Source organism: Jaculus jaculus, chromosome 9 (assembly GCF_020740685.1).
Source record: "Jaculus jaculus isolate mJacJac1 chromosome 9, mJacJac1.mat.Y.cur, whole genome shotgun sequence".
Classification (NCBI taxonomy): Eukaryota; Metazoa; Chordata; class Mammalia; order Rodentia; family Dipodidae; genus Jaculus; species Jaculus jaculus.
In genome coordinates, this window is record NC_059110.1 from 109,609,354 (window position 1) to 109,634,439 (window position 25,086).

At 46.7% G+C, this 25,086-nt stretch overlaps 1 protein-coding gene and 1 non-coding gene across 2 annotated transcripts in view; both read right to left on the reverse strand.

Annotated features, from left to right (window-relative positions):
* Sp2 (Sp2 transcription factor) overlaps nucleotides 1-25,086 on the reverse strand; it is a 38,639-nt gene that overhangs the window by 3,913 nt on the left and 9,640 nt on the right. Inside the window, exons 2-6 of the mRNA XM_004655511.2 lie at nucleotides 15,919-15,995; nucleotides 14,239-15,213; nucleotides 2,910-3,222; nucleotides 1,757-1,931; nucleotides 1,365-1,558 (exon numbers count right to left, since the gene is read on the reverse strand). Coding sequence (XP_004655568.1) covers nucleotides 1,365-1,558; nucleotides 1,757-1,931; nucleotides 2,910-3,222; nucleotides 14,239-15,213; nucleotides 15,919-15,995 — 1,734 coding nt within the window. The remainder of the gene's footprint in view (nucleotides 1-1,364; nucleotides 1,559-1,756; nucleotides 1,932-2,909; nucleotides 3,223-14,238; nucleotides 15,214-15,918; nucleotides 15,996-25,086) is intronic.
* On the reverse strand, nucleotides 7,005-7,108 carry LOC123463743. Its single transcript, XR_006639130.1, has one exon. It is a non-coding gene; the product is annotated as a U6 spliceosomal RNA (small nuclear RNA).

Here is a 25,086-nt window from a genome sequence, read left to right on the forward strand (position 1 = left end):
GTTTAGGCTATAAATAAGTGAAACTAGTAAGTAATTTAGGGAAATCATTAGGAAAGTAACAGTAGAAAAACATGGAAGAGTGCTTAAGAATGTTTACTTGGAACCGGACATAGTAGCACATGCTTTTAATCCCAGTACTTGGGAGGCAGAGGTAGGAGGATCGCTGTGAGTTCAAGGCTACCCTGAAACTACAGAATTAATTCCAGGTCTGCCTGGGCTAGCGTGAGACCCTACCTTGAGTTAAGAGAACCACATGAGAGAAGGTGGCGTTATCATTGAGCTCCTGCAATTTCTTCTCTGAACACTGGTTTCACATAGTTTTTTTGAGGTAGGGTCTCACTCTAGTCCAGACTGACCACAAATTCACGATGTAGTCTTAAGGTGACCTTGAACTCACAGTGATCCTCTACTTCTGTCTCCCAAGTGCTGGGATTAAAGGTGAGCACCATACTACCATGCCTGGCTGACCCCACCTTGAAAAACCAAAAAAAAAGGAGAATGTGGACTTGGGCTAGAAAAATAGATTAGTGGTTAAGGCACTTGCCTAAAAAAAAACAAGGGACCCAGGACACATGTTAGTCAGATGCACAAGGTGGCACATGTGTCTGGAGTTTGTTTACAGTGGCTGAAGGCCCTGATGTGCCCATTCTGTCTCCTTCTTTGTACATCTATCCCTCCCTCTCTCTCTCTCAAATAAATAAATAAATAAAGTTCCTTAAAAATTAAAAAAAATAATAATAATGTGGACTTGAGAGCTGGAAATAAGTGGAGCATGCCTGTAATCTCAGCACTTAGGAGGCTGAGGCAGTAGATCACAAGCACCAGTCCAGCCTGAGCTACACCATGAGAACCTGTCTCAGTAAATGATATGTAATATGTACACATGGGGGTCTTAGTGGCTAAGCTGGAGCCCAGCACTGCCCATCACTGGCTATGTGGCCATCTCTCCATGAGCCAGAAACTGAACCTCCCAGAGTCCATACTAGATTAATTCAGGTTATCTGAATACGTTAAGCCCGTGCCTGGTACACTACAGGTTGTTTCTCATGTTTGTGACATGACCTCACGTTCTCCAGACGGGCTTGGAACTCTTGATCCTCCTGCCTCTGTCTGATGGGACTGTGGGCCCCACCTTGTTCACCAAGTGCTTGTTATATAAATAGTTCTGCAGACTCGGCAGAGACCATCAAAGGTGTGGGATGCAATGGCCTGACTCTGGGCAGCAGTGTGTATGTGTTAGAGGCGTTCCTGAAAGAGCTGAACTCCCTGGGAGGTTTGGGCTGGCGGCGGTCTTGCTGAGGCGCTCCTGAGCAGGCCAGTAGTGCTAAGGAGAGGGCAGCAGGACAGGGCCGGCGAGGGCTGACCTGTGTGGGTGCGGGCGTGCCGCTGCAGCTCGTCACTCCTGGTGAACCTTTTTCCACAGAAGAACCAGTTGCAGACAAAGGGCCGCTCGCCTGTGTGCAGGCGAACGTGGGCCCGCAGCAAGGACGTCTTCCGGAACGTCTTGCCACAGTCCGGGATGTGGCACACGTGCTTCTTCTTGCCCTGCTCCCCAGACCTGAGGGTGGGTGAAGAAAATGTGAGAAAGAGAGGGAAGATGGGAAAAACAAGATGGAAGAAGGGTGTGAGAGGCAAGGTGGCATGGAACTGCCAGCTCCTCTCTTGGTCTAGGCTGCTTTGACCTTGGGCCCCCAGAAGGGGTTTGGGGACCAGGGCACACACCAGGCTGCTAACTCCGTTCCAGTCCATGAGTTACCTCTTCTCTCCGTCCTTGCAATTGGGACACGTGCAAGCCATCCGGCGCCGCTTCTCCCCAGGCTGCGCCTCCCCGGCCAGCGCCTGCTCCATCTGCAGCTGGATCTGGGTGGGGCTGAGCCCGCTGATGGTCAGATTGTTTCCTGAAACATTCTGTACCGTCAGCTGCTGCTGCCCTGTGGGAAAGAGAAGGACACAGGTCAGGGGACAAGCCTGAAACCTCAGGTCAGCTCTTTTCCCTTCTGCACAGTTAGGGACAATCATGGCAGCCAATGTGATCGAGAGCCGCTCATGACTATGGCCTTTGTGAGCTGCCAACAATGCTTACAGGGACTTTTTGTTTATAGACTTTGGGGAAAATTAAGTCCTCTAGGATACCTTCACCTCCCTCTTGATGTCCCCTTAAGAGGGAAAACCAAATAAATAAGGTGTTATTATCAGGGATTGAGAGGAGTTGTGGTGAGCTCTTGCTACTCTCAAAGTTACCCTACACCCAGGCACACAATGCAAAGACCATTTTTGCTAGGTAACTCCCATCTTTTTTTCTTTCTCTCTCTCCCTCCCCCTGCCTTCTTCCTTCTTCCCTTCCTCTCCCTTTCTTTCAAGGTAGAATCTAGCCCAGACTTGTCCAGGAACTCACTCTGTAGCTCTAGGCTGGTCTTGAACTACAGTTATCCCCCTATGCCAGCCTCCCGTGTGCCTGAACTAAAGGCATGCACTGCCATGTCCTCATTTTCAAGGGTTCTTTCACAGCATCAGCATCACCAGTGAACCGACAAGCAGCACAAGCTCGTCCACTGCAAGGACTCTGTCCTTTCTCCCCACCCTCAACCTCAGACTTCCTTCCTTGACTTCCTTTACAAGGGGTCTCCCTTAAGCATCTGTCTGTAATTACTTGGAAAGTTCTCCAGAGAATATCTCCTTTCTCCATCATACTCCAGGTCTGCAGGTGTCAGGTGGGGACATGTGACTCACTGTACCTCATGGCTCCACTGTGGGGACCAAGTGGAAAGATCCACGTAGGCATACTCTTAGGCCACCAGGCCAACACTGGGAAGCTGCCTCAATGCTCCCAGGCCTGGCTTATGATTCCCTCATGGCGGGCATGTAGCCCTGCTTGCTGCCAGCACTTTGGCCACAGGGCCTTCCCTCACCGCCAGTGTTGGTGATGGTCACAGGCACTCCCTGGACTTGGACACCATTGATGTTGATGGTCTGCATGGCCTGGGCAGCTGCTGCCAGCTGGGCAGCATTCAGGCTGATGATACTCCCGGCAGGTGCGATCTTTGGCAGAGGACGCTCTTTTCGGAGAATTGCAGCTGAATGCTTTTTGCTGGTGCTGCTCAAATGGGGAGCTCGGGGTGCAGGGCTGCTACAGGTGGTGCTTGAGGTGGTTGCAGCTGTTGCTGGGGGGCTGTCCTGGACTAGGACTGTTTGCACCTCACCGGAAGGTGTGCGGATGTAGACCTAAGGAGACCAGAGGGAAGAAGTGAGCACGCTAAGAAAGACGGTGCCAACATCCTCATGTCTTAAGGCTCGGGACAGAAATTCAGCGCTTCCCCATCAGTCTTGTCTGCCTCTGACCTACTCAAACTGATGTTCATTCACAATTGATGGTTCTGGTTTTTTAAAATATTTTATTTGTTTACTTCTTATTTATTTTTGGGTTTTTGAGGTAGGGTTTCACTCTAGTCCAGGCTGACCTGGAATCCACTATGTAGTCTCAGGGTGGCCTTGAGCTCACAGTGACCCTCCTACCTCTTGCCTGACCACACAACAATGGGCAAGGGGCTGGGCAGTAAGAATACTGCCTTCTTTTTCTTTTCTTTTGCTTGTTTTTGATACAGGATCTCTCCGAAACAAAAGGGGACCCACCCCTCCCTTAGGCCTGAGCAGAGTGCTGGGATTAAAGGTGTGCGCCACCATGCCTGGCTTTATTTCTATTTATTTATTTGAGAGAGAAAGAAAGAAGCAGAGAAAGAAAGAGAATGGGCACACCAGGGTTTCCAGCCACTGCAAACGAACTCCAGATGCATGCACCACTTTGTGTGTCTGGCTTACGTGGGTCTTGGGGAATCGAACCTGGGTTCTTTGGCTTTGCATGCAAGCACCTTAACTGCTAAGCCATCTCTCCAGCCTTCTGGCCCCCCCATTTTTTTTCTAGAGTGAGACCCTACCTCTAACAACCAAAAAAAAGAGGTCTGCTAAAATCTCTATTAGTGTTAATGATAAATTTCTTAAATTGAATTTTTGTGTGTGTGATTGTTATGGATTGTTTTTTTTTGTTCTTGTTGTTTTGACAGAGGGTTTGTTGTACCTCAGGCTGATCTGGAATTTACTATGTAGTCTCAGGGTGGCCTCAAACTTCTTCGACCTTTGCCTTGAGTGTTGGGATTAAATGTATGCGCCATCATATCCGGCTGCTAATTTTTCTGGGTATGGTCTCAACTCTATCCCAGGCTGGCCTTGAACTCACAGTGATTCTCATACCTCTGTTTCCCTAGAGGTGGAATTAAAGATGTATACCACCACTCCAGGCATTTGGTGTTTTGAGATACAGTCTCACATTACAGCCCAGGTTCATGGAATTCCGCCTGCCTCAGCCTCCTGCATGCTAAGATTATAAGAACTACCATGCCTGGCTAAATTCCTGAAGTTCTTACTGCAAGTGTACCTACTGATGGTCATTTTCCTATGAATAAGCAAACCCACTGGGGGATGGGAAGTTTGATTCCTCGTAGCTACTGGACTGTTAATATTCTGGTTGCCTTGAGCAAAAGCACCATCAGCCAGCCACACGACCCTCATGCAGCGCCACTATTCCAGAGGTGCTGTGAGGAAACTACATGACAAGCACAACTGCTTGCTCCGGCTCGCGAGGGTCCAGCCCTAGCCAGGACTTTTGCTGAACCAGAAATGACTGTGCAGCCGTGGGAATGTTTCACCTGGTGCCCTAGCACAGAGACTGCTTGTGATCAGAGCAAAGCCCACTGTGGTGGCTTGATTCAGGTGTCCCCCATAAACTTAGGTGTTCTGAATGCTAGGTTCCCAGCTGATGGAGATTTGGGAATTAATGCTGCTTGGAGGCAGTGTATTGTTGGGGGTGGGTTTATGGGTATTATACTCAGTTTCTCTTTGCCGGTGTTTGGCACACTCTCCTGCTGCTGTTGTCCGCCAGGAGGTGACCAGGAGGTGATGCCCACCCTCTGCTCATGCCATCGTTTTCCCCTGCCATCATGGAGCTTCCCTTGAGTCCGTAAGCCAAACTAAACCTTTTTTCCCCAGAAGCTGCTTTTGGTCAGGTGATTTCTGCTATCAATGAGAAGCTGACTACAACACCCACTTTCTAGCTGTACAAGCAGGCTGTTAGTTCAGCTCAGCTCTCAGGGAGGCAATGGCCTCTATGCTGCCTCAGGGGAGCAACACCATGCCCAGGAAAAGGCTTCTCAAGTGGTCTGTTCCTGCTACTTTTAGTAGAGTTGGCTGAACTGGTAACACAAAATAGCAGCGTGGACAGCAGAGGAGCAGCCCCAGCAGAGCTAGCTGAATGGCAGTGGAGGTCAGACTGCAGCAGCAGCAGCAGACAGCTGGCTGCTTGGTGGCTGAAGAGGCAGTTAAGCAGTCCACAGACTGGTCTAAACAGTGGCAGAATAGCCAGGTGCTTCACAGGGGTGGCGGGGGCCAGCAAGACGAGCGGGTGACAATGACAGAAGTAGCAACAGCTGGTCCTGAATGAGACAGTGATAGCAGCTGGGACAAGAGGCAGCTGGACAGTTTGAGAGTGCAGCCAGAAACTAGAGATCATGTCAAACAAAACCCAGACTTAAAAAGACAAACGTCACATGTGGAATCTAGATTTTTACACATGTACACACACACCTGCATACGTACTCACACCTATGTTTACATATGTGAATGACATGAAAGCAGACCAGAAAGGGAGGAAAAGGATCAGCATGAGGGGATTGGGAAAGTGAATTTTTTTTTGGGGGGGGGTGTAGTGTCCAGGTTGACCTGGAATTCACTATGTAGTCTCAGGGTGGCCTCAAACAGCAATCCTCCTACCTCTGCCTCCCAAGTGCTGGAATTAAAGGCGTGCTCCACCATGCCCAGCTGCAAGTGAATTTTGCATGTGCAAAAATTTATAATTGGGGCTAGAGAGATGGCTTAGTGGTTAAAGTACATACCTGTGAAGCCTAAAGATCCAGGTTCGATTCCCCTATACTATGTAAGCCTGATGCACAAGGTGGCACATGTATCTGGAGTTCATTTGCAGTGACTAGAGGCCCTGGTGCACCCATTCTCTCTCTCTCTCTGTCTGCCTCTCTCTCTCTCTCTCTTACATAAATAAAAATAAAATAAAATAAAAGTTTAAGCCCTCTTTCCCTCTCACTCTTTCTGCCTCTTTCTCTCTGTTAAATAACTAACTAAATAAAAATGAAATATTAAAAAAAGTGTTGGGGCTGGAGGAATGGCTTAGTGGTTAAGGCACTTGCCTGCAAAGCCAAAGGACCCAGGTTCAATTCCCCAGGACCCAACATAAGTCAGATATACAGGTTGGTGCCTGTGGCTGGAGTTCGTCTGCAATGGCTGGAAGCCCTGGCGTGCCTGATCTCTTTCCTTCTTGCTATCTCTGCCTCTTTCTCTCTGTCAAATAACTAAGTAAATACAAATTAAATATTAAAATAAAATTAAGCCTGGTATGGTGGTACATGCCTCTAATCTCAGCATTCAGGAGGCACAGGCTGGAGGACTGCTATGAGTTTGAGGCCAGTCTGCGACTGCACAGTGAATTCCAGTCAGCCTGGGCTACAGCAAGTCCCTACCTCAACCCTCCCAACCCCCAAAAAAGTAAAGTCATAATGGGACTGGAAAGATGGCTAGGCAATTAAAGTGCTTGCCTGCAGAGCACCCATGTAAAGAGGTCCATGCACCTGGAGTCTTGTTTGTAGTGTTGGAGGCCTTGGCGCCCCCAGTCTCTCTATATCTCTTCTATTTCTCTCTGCTTGTAATTTTTTAAAAATATTTTTTAAGTTTTATTTATTTATTTGACAGACAGAAAGATGGGGAAGAGAGAGAGAAAGAATGGGCACACCAGGGCCTCCAGCCACTGCAAATGAACTCCAGATGCATGTGCCATCTTGTGCATCTGGCTAATGTGGGTCCTGGAGAATCGAACCTGGGTCCTCTGACTTTGCAGGCAAACACCTTAACCACTAAGCCATCTGTCCATCCCTGCTATTGTTTTTTAAAATATGGAACACTTCATGAATTTGGGTGTCATCCTTTTGTAGGGGCCATGCTAATCTCTGTATTGTTCCAATTTTAGTATATGTGCTACCAAAGTGAGCACAAACATTTTAAATATATATTTTTTATTTTATTTTTTTGTTTTGTTTTTGTTTTTTACTTTTATTTATTACACACACAGATAGAGAATGGGCATGCCAGGGCCTCTAGCCACTGCAATCAAACTCTAGGCTCATGCACTACCATGTGCATCTGGTTTACGTGGGTTCTAGAGAGTTGAACCTGGGTCCTTAGGCTTTGCAGGCAAGTGCCTTCACTTCTAAGCCACTCTCCAGTCTTCTGTTTGTAAATTTAAAATAAAGTCATAATGGCAGGAAGTGGTGGCACACGCCTTCCCAGCACTTGGGAGGCAGAAGGCGGACAATCACTGTGAGTTTGAGGCTAGCCTGAGACTACATAGTGAATTCCTGGACTAGAGAAAGACCTCAAAAAAAAGAAAAACAAGGGCTTGAGAGATGGCTTAGCGGTTAAAGAGCTTTCCTGCAAAGCCTAAGGACCCAGGTTTGCCTCCCTAGAACCTTTGTAAGCCAGATGTTCATGGTGGCACATGTTTTTAGAGTTTGTTTGCAGTGCCTAGAAGGCACTTCATGCCCTTCCTGGCATGCCCATTCTGCACCCCCTGTCATGTTCGTTTCTCTCTCTTTCAAATAACTAAAAGTAAAATATTTTAGGAAAATAGAAAAAAAAATTTAAAGTCATAGTGAAGCCAGGCATGGTGACATGGGTTAAATATGTCTCATTCTAGCACTCCAGAGACAAAGACAGGAGGATCACTTCAAATCCAGGCCAGCTTGCCATGGTCTACATGGCAAATTCCAGGCCAAGCCAGGCTACATGGTGAGACCCTGGTCTCAAAAGAAAAACAAAAAAACAAAAACAAACAAACAAAAAAAACAGGGCTGTAGAGATGGCTCAGCAGTTCAGGTGCTTGCTTTCAAAGCCTAAGGACCCGAATTGGATTCCCCAGCACCCACATAAAGCCAGATGCACAGGGTGGCACATATATCTAGAATTTGCCTATAGTGGCTGGACGCCCTGGTGGCCCATTCTCTCTCTCTCTCAAATAAATAAAAAACACATAGAGTATGGACAGGAACATCCTGTGAAGGTGGATATTGTTATGCCCAGTTGCCAAAGATTATTAAAAAAAATTTAGTGCCAGGGGTGAAATACCTTCCAGTGAGTTGTTGGCCAGAGATGTCTCTTATGCTCCCAAAACATTATAAGCTATTGCCAGGGCTGTTGGTTGCCCACCAGAACTAGATGGTAAGACACTACTCTGAAGACTGTACATGTTTGAGCTGCAGATCACTGAGAAATCAAGCTGGAGCTGGGATGGAAGCCTCCTCCCTCCCTGTTGACTACCTGTCAGGATGGTGGAAAGAGCTATGCAGCCTGATGAAGAAGTCACCAAAAGTCTTAACAGCAGTGGACCCTGCAAGTTTTATAGCTGGCCAGACAGGTGAAATGTGCCAGTTTCTGCTGCAATGGTGTCTACCCCCTTCCTTCCTTCCTTCCTTCCTTCCCTCCTTCCTTCCTTCCTTCTTTCCTTCCTTCCTTCCTTCCTCTCTTAAATAAATTTAAAAAAAGAATGTAAGAGCCAAAGAAAGGGGAGGAGTGCTTATAATGCTGTCATCCAGACACAAAATAGCCTCAATATTCGTGACCTCACAATGACTGAGGCTACCTACACAGGACCTGCATAGTAAGAAGGGAAAAAATGATGGCATCAACACAGAAGGGAAATTAGTTGGAAAGAAGAATGGGGATTTGAGAGGGGGAAAAAGTAGAGTTGGATGAGGATTATGATCATGGTATATTGTCTATATTTATGGAAGTTGTCAATAAAAATTAAAAAAAAAAAGCTGGGCATGGTGGTGCACACCTTTAATCCCAGCACTTGGGAGGCAGAGGTAGGAGGATTGTTGTGAGTTCGAGGGCACCCTGAGACTATATAGTGAATTCCAGGTCAGCCTGAGCTAGAGTGAGACCCTGCCTCGGAAGACCAAAAATTTAAAAAAAAATTAAAAACACGTCAAAATGTAGTTCAATGTCACAGTGCTTGCCTAGCATGCACAAAGCCCTAGGTTCAGTTCTCAGTACCATACACTCCAAAAAAAGTTATAATGAAACTCATTATTCTATATGCTAACTACAAAAAGAAAAAGACAGGAAAGAAATAAACCAGTTAACCTATGGCCGACTCTGAATGTGCCTGATCTCATCTGATCTCAGAAACTCAGCAGGGTCTGAACTGGTTAGTACTTGGAAGGGAGAAAGAAAGAAGAGAAAAAAAGAAAGAAGCCAGGCGTGGTGGTGCATGCCTTTAACCCCAGCACTCAGGAGGCAGAGGTAGAAGGATCACCTTGAGTTTGAAGCCACCCTGAGACTACATAGTGAGTTCCAGGTCAGCTTGAGCTAGAGCTAGAGTGAGACCCTACCCTACCTTAAAAAAAAAAAAAAAAAGAAAAGAAAGAAAGAAAGAAAGAAAGAAAAAAAGAAAGAAAAGGTCATGTGAAATCATGCATCTCTGTAATCTCAGCACTAGGAAGGCTGAAAGCAAGAAGATTGTGAATTCAAGGCTACTTTGGACTACACAGTGAAACCCTGTATCAAGAGAGAGGTGGGGGACAAGCACAGTTAGGACAGGAAGGAGGATGGTGCAAACAGAGAGAGCAGAAAACTCAGTCTGAAGGACAGGAGGCTGTGAAGAGCTAGAGAGAATCAGAAGACTGGGGTGACTAGAACAGTTCCAGAGAGCCATCAAGCCTTTCTGGCTGAAGGTCTATAACACGGGCTTCTACTGGGCGAAGGAATCCTGCTACCAGAGGTCTGCACGAGGTCTACCACACTCAAGGGTACCACCTACTGCTGCTTCCACCTACATGCTACTAAGCCAAGAGATACAAAAACTGCCAGACATCAACATTTGAGTTGAATCCTGGCATGTGTCATTTATACCATGTAAGATTGTGGGTATTTTTATACTCCTCCACGTTGTTGGTTCTCCATTTACAACATGATGTTGTTACACCTTGATGCTCAAAATATAAAATCTGCAGCCAGGCATGGTGGTGCACACCTTTAATCCCAGCACTCAGGAGGCAGAGGTAGGAGGATTGCCATGAGTTTGAGGCTACCCTGAGACTACATAGTGCATTCCAGGTTAGCCTGGGCTAGAGTAAGACCCTATCTCGAAAAACAAAAAAAAGCAGGGGGTGGGGGCTGGAGAGATGGCTTAGCAGTTCAGGTGTTTGCCTGCAAAGCCAAAGGACCTCAGTTTGGTTCCCCAGGACCCATGTAAGCCAGATGGTAGCCCATGCATCTGGAGTTCATTTGCAGTGGCTAGAGGCCCTGTCATGCCCATTCTCTCTCTCTCTCTCTCTCTCTTTCTTTCTCTCTCTATCTCTCTCCTTATTTTCCTTTCTTGCTCCCTCAAAAAAATAAACAAACAACTAAAAAAGAAAGAAAGAAAGAAATTTGCCTCACAGAGCCAGTAAGATTTGGGATAGTAAAACACCTTAATAAATGGCAAAATTGGACTGGAGAGATGGCTAAGTGGTTAAGGTGCTTACGTGCAAAGCCTAAGGACCCAGGTTCAATTCCTCAGTATCCACATAAAGCCAGATGCACAAGGTGATGCAAGTATCTGGAGTTTGTTTGCAGGGGCTGGAGGCCCTGGCTCATCCAGTCTGTCTGTGTCTCTCAAATAAGTAAATAAATAAATATTTTAATTAAATTTTTAATAAATAAATAAATTAAGCCAGGCTGGTGGCACACATCTTTAACCCCAGCACTCAGGAGGCTGAGGTTGGAAGATTACCATGAATTTTAGGCCAGCCTGGGGTTACAGAGTAAGTTTCAGGATAGCCTGGAAAAAGACAAAAAAAAAAAAAATTCTTAGTGAATTCAACATTCCAGATTAATTTAGCCCAAATGTTCTCAGTGGCCTGGTGCCTAGTAGTGTACTGGCTTACTCCTGTAATCTCAGTACTTGAAAAAGGCAGAAGCAGGAGAACTATGAGCTTGAGGTCAGCCTTGGCTATAGACTACACTCTAGGCCAACCTGAGATATATAGCAAGACCTGGTGAAAAACACTTGCATGCAAAGCCTGATGTTCCAGGTTCAATTCCTAAGTACCTATGTAAAAGCCAGATGCAGGCTAGAGGGATGGCTTAGCAGTTAAGGCCTTTGCCTGCAAAGCCAAAGGACCCAGGTTTGATTCCCCAGGACCCACGTTAGCCAGTACAAGGTAGCACATGCGTCTGGAGTTTGTCTGCAGTGGTTGGAGGCCCTGGCGTGCCCATTCTTTCTCTCTTTCTACTCCCCCTATTTCTCTGTCAAATAAATAAATAAAGCCAGATGCCAAAGTAGCACATGCACCTGTAGTTCGTATGCAGTGGCAGGAAGCCCTGAGGCATCCACTCTCAAGTTTTCTCTCAAATCAGTAAATAAAATATTAAAAGGAAGCAAGGAAATTGGCCAGGGTAGTGTACATGCCTATTTTCCCAGCGCACTGGGGGTGGAGGCAGGAGGATCAGAAAAGGTTATTTTCGCTATACCCAATTCAAGATCTGTCTGTGATACATGAGACCCCCATTTAAAAAAAAAAAAAAGAGGGGGCTGAAAAGATTGTGTAGTGGTTAAGGCACTTGCCTAAACAGGCAAAGGACCCAGGCTCAATTCCCCAGGACGCATGTTAGCCAGGTGTACAAGGTAGCACATGAGTCTGGAGTTCATTTGCAGTAGCTAGAGGTCCTGGTATGCCCCATTCTCTCTCTCCTCTCCTCTCTCTCTCTTTTCCTATGTCTCAAATAAATAAATACAAATGAAATATTGAAAAAGAAAAAGAGGGCTGGAAAGATGGCTAAGTGGTTAAGGCACTTGCCTATAAAGCCTATAGACTCAGGTTCAATTCCCTACAACGAACCTAACACATATAAACCAGATGCACATAGTGGCACATGCATCAGGAATTCCTTTGCAGTGGCCACAGGCCATGGCACACCTAGTCTCTCTCTCTCTCATAAATAAAATTTTTAAAAATGAACAAGAAGCCAGGGAGGTCCCTGATGCCCCCAAAACATTATAGGCCATTACCGAGGCCCTTGGTTTCCCACCAGGAATAGATGGTAAGATCCTATTGCTGAAGACTCCACATACTTGGGCTGCAAGGCCACTGAGAAATCCTGCTGGAACTGAGCTGATAATCTCCTCCATGTAGACCAGCTGAAAGAAAGCTGGAAGAAGCCATTCTACATGTAGTTCAATGGGAGAAAGAGATACCACCAGTGAAGATACTCCACAGTGGACACTGCAAGCCTTATAATTGGCCAGCCATGCCAAATGAGTCAATGGGTACAATAATGTCATGGTGTAAACCAACTGCCCGCCAATTGGACTGCAGGCCCGCTCCATGGGAGGGAATACATCCTTGATGCTAAAAACCTAAAACAGGGGTAGTCATGAGCCCTAGGGGTGTAACATCTGCTGATGTCTGGATAAATGTATATACTGTGCTTATCAAACTGCTCAGTAAACACTTCTCTTAATATTTATACCCTTATATTAACGCTACTCTCACTTTGGGTAGAGAATCTTCTCTTCAGATGGCAGTGACCTTGGGATGACTCAGAAGGTATCATAGTGCTGGAAAGATGTGACTGGAGTACTGAGTAACATCTCGATCACACCTTCCAAGGCTCAGGGTCTAATGCAGAAGAGGTGGCGGAAAGACTGTAAGAGCCAAAGGAAGGGTAGGACTCCTTACAACGTGCTCCCTCCAGACATAAAATGGCCTGGATATCCATGACCTCATAGTGCCTGACACTACCTACACAAGACCATCATAAGAGGAGGAAACAATCATGACATCAAAATAAAAGAGAGACTGAGATGGGGAGGGGATATGATGGAGAACGGAATTTCAAAGGGGAAAGTGGGGGGAGAGAGGGTATTGCCATATATTTTTTATAATCATGGAAAATGTTAATAAAATTTGAGAAAAAAAATCAACTCAATTGCAATTAATTTTTTTTAATTTTAAAAAAATTAAAAAAAAAAGAAAAATGCTAGGCTGCTCCTATTTTTCTTATCCTTAACAAAGAGAAATAGTTCTTCCTCATTAATTTTCTTTTCATTTTTATATTTTTTGGGGGGTTCGAGGCAGTGTCTCACTCTAGCTCAGGATGACTTCTTTTTTAAGAAATATATATATATTATTCTTATTTACTTATTTGAGAGAGAGAGAGAGAGAGAGAGAGAATGGGCATGCTGAGGCCTCTAGCCGCTGCAAATGAGCTCCAGATGCATGTGCCACCTTGTGCATCTGGCTGATGTGGGTCCTAGGGAATAGAACCTGGGTTCTTTGGCTTTGCAGGCAAATGCCTTAACCACTAAGCCATCTCTCCAGCCCAATTTTCTTATTTATGCCAAATTCTATAATCCTGATTTGAGTTTTTTCATCCTTGCTATTGTTATAATTCTACAATAATAAATGTTTTATTTATTTATTTACTTGCAAGCAGAGAGAGAAAGAAAAGCAACAGAATGGGCAAACTAGGGTCTCCAGCCACTGCAAAAGAACTGCAGACACATGTGCCAGTTTGTGTATATGGCTTTACATGGGTACTGGGGAATCAAACCCAGGTCATTAGGCTTTGCAGGCAAGCACCTTAACTGCTGAGCCATCTACCTCTCCAGCCCAGTGCTTTATTATTAAAGTGTATATATCTAGCCCCTACGTATCCTCCAAAAGATATCCCTTAAGGAAAAAGAAAAATGCCAGGTGTGGTAGTGCACACCTTTAATCCCAGCACTCCAGAGGCAGAGGTAAGAGGATTGCCATGAATTTGAGGCCAGCCTGAGACTACCTACTGAATTCCAGGTCAGTCTGGGCTAAAGTGAGACCCTACCTTAAAAGAAAAACACAAGAAAAGAAAAAGGATCAAAATATGTCTATGATTCATCTGATCTCTGCAGATAAGGAGAACTTGGCCCAAGAACTGAAAAGAACCTATGTTGGGCAGCAGTGGCCACTTCCTGCCCACCACAAGTGATCCTGATCCTGCCACAAGATCAAATAATTAAATCTGGTGACGATCTGCCTCAACTTCAAAAGCAAGTCAACGGGTAAGCAGAGGAGAGGGAGGCAGGGTAGAGGGATGTGGTACCTGGGTTGGTGTCGACTCAGCTGCCTGGATCTGAAAGTTCTGGGAAGGCTTCTGGGGGACGGTAGGGAGGGTGGCCGAGGCAGCCTGCACCACCCGCAGTGCCTGCTGGGGGATCTGTACCACCTGCTGCTGCTCGGCCTTGGGGGGCACCACCTGGACTTGCTGGACCACAGCTGGCTGGCCCCCACCAGGGCTCTGAACAATCAGCAGGTTGTTCCCGGCCTGGATGATGTTGTCCGCTGTGGTCTCGATCAGCACTGTCTCCACCTGTTCAGCCACAGCCACTGATGGCCGCGAGATAGGAAGGCTCTTCTTCCTGGCTTTCCTGTTAGTTTTGGACAGTGGGGTGGGGGGGCTTTCAGTGAGGAGCTGGGCAGGGGCTCCAGCATCACCAGTGCTCGCCAGGTTGTTGACGGGCAGGGTGAGTGTCACGTTGCCACCCCCACCTGTCAACTTCACCACGTTGGCCCCACTCTGCACAGGGGTGGTGGTCGTACTGGACTTCTGGACCGGGGCTGGCTTGATGGGGACGGGCTTGTGGCTGGATGGCGAGGGGGTGATGATGGCTTGGTTGGTGCCAGGGATGATCTGGATTTGGTTGGTGAGGTTGGGCTGCACCTGGATGGTCTGGGAACTGCTTGCCTGAATCTGAGGGACCGCCTGGTACTGGATGCTGGCATTCGATCGGGACCCTTTGTTGATCATGGTGGGGTTCTGGATAGCAAACACCAGCTGCCCTCCAGGGTAGGAGGTGCTCAGTTGAGAACCCTGAATCTGAAGTATGTTTCCTTTGGAGGACAAGATGCCAAAGCTATTCTTGCCAGGACTGAGGGGGAGAGGGGCAGGCTTGATAGGAACCAGTTTCCTTGGCGTGGGCTGTGGGGGAGCAGGAGGAGTCACTGCAGCTTCAACAGCTGGGGGGCCAATTTTGCTACATGTTGCAGCAAGCAGGGCCAAAGGAGATGGCTGGGAGTCCTGTAAAAACCAGCAAAGGAAGAAAGGTGTAAGCCAGGAAGACTGGCCAGCTGCCCCCCTGCCCTGGGTGATCCTTTCTTCTCAGCAGCCCTGTGAGCTCTTCCCCGCCTCTGTGGCAGGCTGTCACCTGCAGCATCCCCCCCCCCCAACCTTCAGTGGCTGCTGCTGGGTTTTCCATGAAGTAAATGAGGGACAAAAGGTAGAAAGAAACTCCCCAGAAGCAGCCCCTGGACAGGATGAACCAGCAGTGTGAACTGACCTCTTCCTCTCACTAGACTTGTGTTAGCAGGATGACAATGTGCCCCCAAATCTTGTGAACCCACCACAAAAGGAAAAAGGAGAGGGGCAGGAGAGGAAGGATGACACAAACATTCAGTGTGGTGTTTTCTAGAGCTTACTAGATAGGTACAAGCTCCTCCAGTGAGGAGGGCTGCAATGAAAGGACCTGTTTCCCTCACATGGCAGTAGGGTCTGGTGGAAGAATTCTGAGTTAGTCTTGGTCTTGTTGCCTGACCCAAGTGTGGGGCATTCTAGCAAATGGCCACGGCTCAGGTCCAAACACACGGCTAAGTGAACCTTCTTGGATCTCACGAGCGAGGGTGTTTGCGCTAAGAGCAGAAAGGGTCCTGAGCATGGCGGAACATCCATGTCAGTGAATCTACCCAGGCTACTGTGACCCCACCTCAGAGCCCACTGCCTACTTGCCTGGGTAGTGGCAGCAGCAGGCTGCAAGTAGTCACTGGGACTGACGGCAGCAGTGGCAGCCATACTCGTCTGTGGATCTGTTGGAGGACAAGAGTGGAATAAGTAATACAAGACACCCCAAGAGAACCCTAGCCCCTCACCCTGGTTTTTATTTTTATTTATTTATTTATTTATTTATTTATTTATTTATTTATTTATTTATTTTGCTCTGTTGCTGCATCTCCCAGAAATGTCAGCGGCTCCCACATGCCCCTACTCTAGAGTGGCAGGCAGCCCCGCAGTCATTGGGTGTTGACCTAGTCCTTTGCTGAAACTCATCTATTCAAGGCTGTGAGGACAGCAAAGTCTGACTTTACCACACTGTGGCTCCAGCTATCTAAGTCTGGGAGAACTCGGACTCCAGGATGGGGCCAAGTCTATCTCAAGTAGCAGGCTGTCAGGTCTAGAGGACTCCCTCCAGCACCACTGGAGCAGCCATGAGCCCTCCATGGTGGACAAGGGAGCACCCCTGGGAACTCAAGCTACCTGCTCACCCAAGCTGTAGCCACAGGCAAACCAGCCTGGGAGTCGACAAGGTCGACATACTTGTCCCACTCCAAAGACATGAGTGCTGTATGTCCAGCCTTTACCACTCAGGCATAAAAACCCCGGGGATCTCATAGGGTCCCCATTTTGGTAATTCTTTTAAAGGAAGTTATACTTTTTGTTGTTGTTTTAAATATTTTATTACTTTTATTTTATTTATTTATTTTGAGAGACAGAATGGGCATTCCAGGGCCTCCAGCCACTGCAAACGAAGTCCAGACACATGTGCCAGCCACCTTGTGCATCTGGCTTTATGTGGGTCCTGGGGAATAGAACCCAGGTCCTTAAGCTTTGCAGAGAGAGCCATCTCTCTAGCTCCTGAAGTTATACTTTTACACAGAACAATTGATATGACCCCACAGGTACCACTAAGGCTATGTACAGCTAATGAATGAATTGCTGAAATGTTAAAAGCCATATTTCTTGGCAGTTTTATTTGGCAAAGCATTTTCTCCTTGTCTGTATTTTCTCATTTTGGTCCTCCATATCAACAGGCCCCATATGCATAGATTCATATGGATTAAAAATATTTGGGGCTGAGCTGGGCGTGGTAGCGCACACCTTTAATCCCAGTACTCGGGAGGCAAAGGTAGGAGGATCATCGTGAGTTCAAGAACCCCCTGAATTCTAGGTCAGCCAGAACTAGAGCAAGACCCTACCTCAAAAACAAAACAAAACAAAACAAAAAATTTTGGGGGGGGGGCACTAGAGAGATGGCTTAGCATTAAGACACTTGCCTGCAAAGCCTAAAGACCCAGGTTCAATTCTCCAGGTCCCACGTTAGCCAAATGCACAGCATGGCACATGCATCTGTAGTTCGTTTGCAGTGGCTAGAGGCCCTGGTGCATACATTCTCTCTCTCCCTCCATCCCTCTGTCTCAAATAAATACAAATGATTAAAAATATACATTAAAAACAATTTTGAAAATTATTGGTCCACATTGAGCATATGCAGACTTTTTTCTTGTCATTAATCCCTAAACAATATTGTATAACAACTATTTAACAAAGCATTTACATTGTGTTGAGTATTATAAATAATATGCACATCATTTAAAGTATATAGGGGCTGCTCTCTTTTTGCTGGCTGTTATTTCTCCTGAACTTCCAGCTCTGGTAAGCCTTTCCAGTCTAAGCCTGGCTGGGCTGAGGTGAGGGGAGACCTCCCCCCACACCCACATGGGTTCTCTATCCCCTCCTGTCCTCTACATGGCAGGAGCTCTCTGTACTTACTCCTTCCTTCTCTTGATCTAAAAAAAGCTCTCTAGATCTTAAAAAAAAAAAAAAAGTACACAAAAGGGCACATATGTCTTTTTTTTTTTTTTTGAGGTAGGGTCTCACTCTGGCTCAGGCTGACCTGGAATTCACTATGTAGTCTCAGGATGGCCTTGAACTCTTGGCGATCCTCCTACCTCTGCCTCCCAAGTGCTGGAATTAAAGGCATGCACCACCATGCCCGGCTTTGTATTTTTTTTTTTAATTTTTATTTATTTATTTGAGAGCGACAGACACAGAGAGAAAGACAGATAGAGGAAGAGAGAGAATGGGCGCGCCAGGGCTTCCAGCCTCTGCACACGAACTCCAGACGCGTGCGCCCCCTTGTGCATCTGGCTAACGTGGGACCTGGGGAACCGAGCCTCGAACCGGGGTCCTTAGGCTTCACAGGCAAGTGCTTAACCGCTAAGCCATCTCTCCAGCCCACCGGCTTTGTACTTTTTAAAAACTAAAGTTGAAGGCCATACTCTCATTGCTTTTTGTTGTTGTTGTTCACTTTTTTATTTATTTGAGAGTGACAGAGACAGAGAGGCAGACAGAGAGAAAATGGGCACGCCAGGGCTTCCAGCCATTGCAAACTATCTCCAGATGCGTGCGTCCCCTTGTGCATCTGGCTAATGTGGGTCTTGGGGAATCGAGCATTGAACTGGGGTTCTTAGGCTTCACAGGCAAGCGCTTAACCGCTAAGCCATCTCTCCAGCACCTCTCATTGCTCTTAAAGACATTTTATTTTAATTTATTCATTTAAGAGATAGAGAGGGAGATATATATAGAGAGAATTGGCATTCCAGGGTCTCCAGCCACAACAAACTCCAGATACCTGTGCCACCTTGTACATCTGGCTTTTGGGTGTCCTGGGATATGAAACCTGGATCCTTTGCCTTACAGGCAAGTGTCTTAACCACTAAGACATCTCTTCAGTCTCCTCTTGTACTTTTTATTTGTTTGTTTGTTTTTTCTTTAAAATATTTTTATTTATTGCAGGGTGTGGTGGTGCATGCCTTTAATTCAGCACTGGGGAGGCAGAGGTAGGAGGATCACTGTGAGTTCGAGGCTACCCTGAGGCTACATAGAGAATTCCAGGTCAGCCTGAGCTAAAGTGAGACCCTACCTTGAAAAAACATATATATATATATATATATAAAATAAACATATATTATATACATATATATACATACATACATATATATTTTTTAAATTTTATTTATTTGCAAGTAGAGAAAGGGGTCATCAGATGGACCACTGCCCAGTTTCCTCCTGTCTTAGTGGGTTTTTTTGTTTGTTTGTTTTTCGAGGTAGGGTATTACTCTGGCTCAGGCTGACCTGGGATTCACTATGTAGTCTCAGGCAATCCTCCTATCTCTGCTTCCCAAGTGCTGGGTTTAAAGGCATGCACCACCACACCTGGCTCCAATGATTTTTGGCTGAGGCTTGTTCATAGTAAAACAGCCACAGTCTAGCCAAGACACATTACATGGATTCAAGAAAACAAATTTCAGGCTGCAGAGTTTGTTTAGTGGTTAAGGCACTTACTTGCAAAGCCAAGGTACCCAGGTTCAATTCCCCAGTACCCACATAAAGTCAGATGAACAAGGTGGTACATGCATCTGGAGTTCATTTGCAGTGGCTGGAGACCCTGGCACAATCATTCTCTCTCTGTCTCTATCTGCCTTTCTTGCTTTCTGTCTCTTTTTTAAATAAATAAATAAAATAAATTTTAAAATAATAATAAGAAGGCGGCGGCAGTCGGGTTTGAAGGTGCATCATGCCTTTAATCCCAGCACTCGAGAGGCAGAGATAGGTGGATGGCCATGAATTCAAGGCCAACCTGAGACTACATAGTAAACTCCAGGTCAACCTGAACTACAGTAAGACTCTACCTCAAACACCCCCCGCCCGTAAAAAGGGGCAGATTTCAGTTTAATATAAGGGAACTTTTAAAAGATGCAATCAAAGCGGGGCCTGGTGGCGCACACCTTTAATCCCAGCACTCGGGTGGCAGAGGTAAGAGAATCACCATGAGTTTGAGGCCGCTCTGAGATAATATAGTGAATTCCTGGTCAGCCTGGGCTAGAGTGAGACCCTACCTCAAAAAACTAAAAAAGGGGCTGGAGAGATGCTTTAGCGGTTAAGGTGTGTGCCTGCAAAGCCCGAGGACCCTGGTTCAATTCTCCAGGTCCAACGTAAGCCAGATACACATGGTGGTTCATGCCTCTGGAGTTCATTTGCAGTGGCTGGAGGCCCTGGCACTCCCATTCTCACTCACTCGCTCACTTCTCTCTCTCTCCCCCTCTGTCTCTAATAAATAAGATAAATAAAATAAATTCTTTAGAAAAAAACCAAAAAATAAGAATTTTAAAATTACAGTTAAAAATTTTAAAAAAGATACAAACAGATGGCTCAGCAGTTAAAGGCATGTGCTTGTAAAGCCTGTCAGCCTGGGTTTGATGTCCCTAGTACACATGTAAAGTCAGATACACAAAGTTGCACATGCATATGGAGTTTGTGTATAGCAGCAGGAGGCCCTGGCACACCCATTCTCATTCTTAGTTTCCTTACAAATAAGAAAGAAATAGATTTTTAAAAAATAAAGAATGCCGGGTGTGGTGGGACACGCCTTTAATCTCAGCACTCAGAGGCAGAGGTGAGAGGATAGCTGTGAGTTCAAGACCACTCTGAGACTACATAGTGAATTCCAGGTCAATCTGGGCTAGTGAGACTCTACCTCGAAAAAAACAAATAAATAAATAAATCAGTTGCCTTTGGGGGTAATGTTTTCCTTTCTCTGTAATTGTTTAACCACAGGCAAGATGTATATTTCCGTTGGAGATGGGATAATGAGCTGGGTCAAATGATCTTTTAAGATTTTTATACTTGTAGGGGCTTGAGGTGCAGATCAGTGTACAGCACTTGTCTGGAATGTGCCGAGCCCTTGCTCAGATACCTGACACCACAAAAACAAAACAACTTCAAACTTTGTTGCTCTGATAAAACCACAAGATGAGTTATCTACTGGCAGGGCTGGGAAGGCAGGCAGCAGATTTTCAAAAAGACTCCCCAGGGCTCAAGTTCATTTAGCAAAAATTGTTGAAGGACTCTCTCTCCCTCAGACATCTCTCCTCTGCTATGAAATGGAAACTGGCTCAGCATTTCTCATCTCTCTCCTCTCCCCGCCCCCCCATCTCTCTCTGTCCCTCTGCAGTCATTACTCCTCTAGACTCAAAACTGTTCAGAGATCCAGCTGGGTCAGTTCAGTTAGAAGTTAGAGCAGAAGCCTGGCATGGTGGTGCATGCCTTTAGTCCCAGCACTAGAGAAGCTTGGGTAAGTGGATCACCCTAAGTTTGAGGCCAGCGTGGGCTGGAGTGAGAACCCATTTCAAAAAGAAGAGGAGCAGAATCTACTGGCCAAGCTGCAGACTGCAGGCATGACAATTGGGCCATTTCAGTTTGGTTTCCATTTCCTCCCCAGTGGCTCTTGCCTTATTTCCTTAGGTCTCAAAACACTAAGTATGTCTCTTAGTGTCACTCAGAGGTTTAAGGTCCCTGAGCTGCAGACCTGAGTGATCATAACAAAGAACCATCTCCCTGCCATCACAAAATTGTGTCCTAGAAAGAAAAGACAAGTATTTCCAAAGGTGTTTGGAAATCAGAGTGGTGAAGGGAAGCTATCACTGATTCATCACTTTGGGGCTGGGATCAGAGGTGTCCTGGAACCTCATTAATTTGGAATCTTATTTGAAATGTGGAATGGGGATCTACAGTGGGTGTAACCTTCCCTTCACACTACTCAAAGCACAGATGAGTAGTGTAGGATTGCAAAGGTTCAGGTCTGTAATTGCTTCAGCCACGTCCACCATTTTACACGTCTTCTTTTAAAAAAAAAATTTATTTATTTGAGAGAGGAGAAAAAGAGACAGGTAGAGAGAATGGGCACACCAGGGCCTTCAGCCACTGCAAACAAACACCAGACATGCACCATCTTGAGCATCTGGCTTTACGTGGGTATTGGGGAATTGAACCTGGGTCCTTTGGCTTTGCAGGCAAGTGCTCCAACCACTAAGCCATCTCTCCAGCTCTTGTCTTCCGTTTTGAACAGAGGATTGAACCCAGGGTCTCATACATGCTAGGCAAACACTAACACTGAGCTATACCCCCAGAACTTCCACTATTTTTGTAGTACCACTTGCTTGTAACAGCACAGCAATTTACATTTGGTCACTGAACCCTATAATTAGCAACACTGATAAATGGAATTACTGCGTATTCTTAAGGGAAAAAAACCGCTACATGTCTTTCAAAATCTTATCATCTGTACCTTTCATTAATTCGAGTTGGCTTAAGTTTTGTTTTTTCAAGGTAGGGTCTCGCTCTAACCCCGGCTGACCTGAAATTCACTATGCAGTCTCAGGATGGCCTCAAACTCAAGGTGATCCCTCCTACCTCTGCCTCCCGAGTGATGGGATTAAAGGCGTGTGCCAGTTGGCTTAAGTTTTATAGTGATGTATTATACAAACAAATGCGTTTGCATCTCTCTTAGCTCCAAGGGAGTTGAAGAAGATTTGTGGGAGGGGGGCAGTGTCAGGTGACTGACAGTTCCATACCTGAATTTCTCTTCACCATACTGGAAACTAACAGATCCCCCAAGATGAACAGAAAAGGATCTGAAGTCTCCAGGCTCTGGTACTGGTCACCCACCTCTGGTCCCTCTAGCACAGCCTTCTCCTCCTCCCTTCTTGGCTAAACTTGGAGGAACACATTGCTGCCCCCTCCCGGATTTCACTCCATATTTTGCACCTGCTTCCGCTCAGGTCACCGTCCACTGCCTTGTTTCTGAAGTGCCACAGGTCCTCACTTCTCCCTCCCAATTCCTGTGGATTTTCTACCGCCTCTGCTTGGCTCCTCTTTCTTAGCCTCCGCTCTTTAATACCTGTTCTTTCTCCTCACCCAAGGCTCTGGGGCAGGGTGGCCACTCACATGGCTACAGACAGCTTCTACTGGCTAATAGCTTCCAGGACTGTCTGGCCTGACCCTGCACTCAGTGTGCTGATTCAGTACAGCCTTCCCTGGGTCAGCCAAACACTCCCAATCCTGAGTATTCCCTGGCTTCCTCATCCCTTCTCTTCCCCGACCTCCACAGGCTACCTCCCAGAGTCCTAGGAGCCCTGGTCTCTGTTGCTGCCCCTCTCTTGCTCAGAGCTCCTTCTTCCTTGGTGATCTAATGCCTTCACCTTTCAGGTGGCATCCTTTTAGGATGGTTTCCTCCACCTCCCCCACAAGATTTATTGTCATCCATGTGGTAATAGGTATGACATGTCCTCAGGGGCTTTTCTGAACTCAACATGAGGCCAAGTCCTTTGGTAACACCACCCATGACAGTTATCATGGACCTAACGTATGGAAGTATAGACTGGCTCCCCACCATGTCTATCTCAGTGAACTGCTGACACCAGACTGGCCCCCAACACAGACAGCTACGGTGCAGTGCCTGGATGTTGATGGTAGGGATGAAGATCTCTGTGAAGCCAGCATCTCTCCTGGTATTTCAAACCATGGCGGAACCCTGAGCATCATCATCCTGGTGGATAATTAGGTCCTGGTGACTTGATGACCTCAGTAGAAATTTCTTTCTGCTCACTAGTGTCCAGGGCCCTTATCCTCACTTTAAATTCTTTTTTGTTAAAAAAAAATTATTTGAGGGAAAGAGAATAAGGATGGGCACACCAGGGCCTCCTGCCACTGCAAACAAACTCCAGATGAATGTGCCACTTTGTACATTTGGTTTTACATGGATACTGGGGAATCGAACCCAGGCCATCAGGCTTTGTAAGCAAGTACCTTTAACCACTGAGCCATCTCTCCAGCCCTACATTCTTTAAAATGTATTATTTGTGTGTGTGTGCGCACACACGTGTCATGGCATGCATGTAGAGGTCAAAGGACAACTTCAAGGTGTTTGTTTGTTTTTTGGTTTTCCGAGGTAGGGTCTCGCACTAGCCCAAACTGTCTTGGAATTCACTATGTAGTCTCAGGCTGCCCTTGAATTTACAGCAATTCTCCTACCTCTGCCTCACAGGTGCTGGGATTAAGGCGTCCACCACTGTGCCCTCTTCACCTGCTTTTGAGACAGGGTCTTTCTTATTGTTCTGTTGCTGCACAGGCCAGAGTAGCTGCCCAAACCCCGGCTTTGGAGTCTCCGGATTATACCTCCCATTGCTTGTAGGCACAAGGCACATTGTATCCAGCTTTAAATGGGTGTTGAGGAGGACTGAACTTGGGTTAACACCTTTAACTGTTGAGTGGTCTCACACGAGTTTACTTTAACCACCCTCAGCCCAGCTTCCAGGACCTCTGACCTGATCCCCTTATCCAGCCCCACACACTGTCACACTATCTGTAAAATGTAAATCCCATCCTGCCAGTCCCCTGATTACACCCCATGGTAGCTTCCAGAGGCCCTTCTTTTGATAAGCTCAGAAAGGCCAGGCACTGGGCCTCCTCCCCTCTCCTACTTTATCTCTAAGAGTTCAAGTTGCCCGCCCCACAGTTAAAACACTCTCTGGTTGCCTAAGCATGCTCACCCCACTTGACCATTTATAATCTTGCTAGAGGTCATTTATCTCTCACTGGCTCCTGACCTTCTCTTATGCTGGCGCATGGGATCTTACTGTGAGCCAGCACACTCCGCACAGCACCCTTCACGGAACTGGCCCCACCACAGGGCAGGGAGTGTGTCTCCATCATGGGAGGCCTTTCTCTGGCTGACTGGGTAGGGGGAGCATGGTGTAACAAGAGGAGGTACTGTACCCTAGTGCTGTGATCATGAGGCTAGGAGTTATCCCATGCCATAATCTTTTGGGGGGGGTATAAAGGGGGTGCTGGGGATGGAACCAGGGGTCTCGTGTATGCTAGGCAAGTGCTCGCCACTAAGCTGCACCTTCTCGTTGAGAAACGGAAAAGGGGTCCAAAGAGATACCACAACAATATGCTTCATGAAGCTGTTTTCCCCTCAAGGAGCAGGCTCAAGTTCTATACCCAGCCCCTAAGGGGACTAGGCTCCCCCCCCCCCCCCCCCGCCCCTTAGGTTCCTACCATCCAGGCTATACTAGAGCTTCCTGGGCCCTCTGCTGTGGTATTTCCCCTACAGGAATTTCCCTCTGCACAAACAGCTCTGGTGGCTATTTTGGTCAGCTTGGCTGGGCCTGAAGCCAGCAGAGCAGTTTCTAAGCCTAGGATCTCAGTTGCCTGGCCTGGAAGAATTCTGAGCTGGTAAGCAAGCCAATGGATGGTTTTAGAAAACAAAGTTGAACC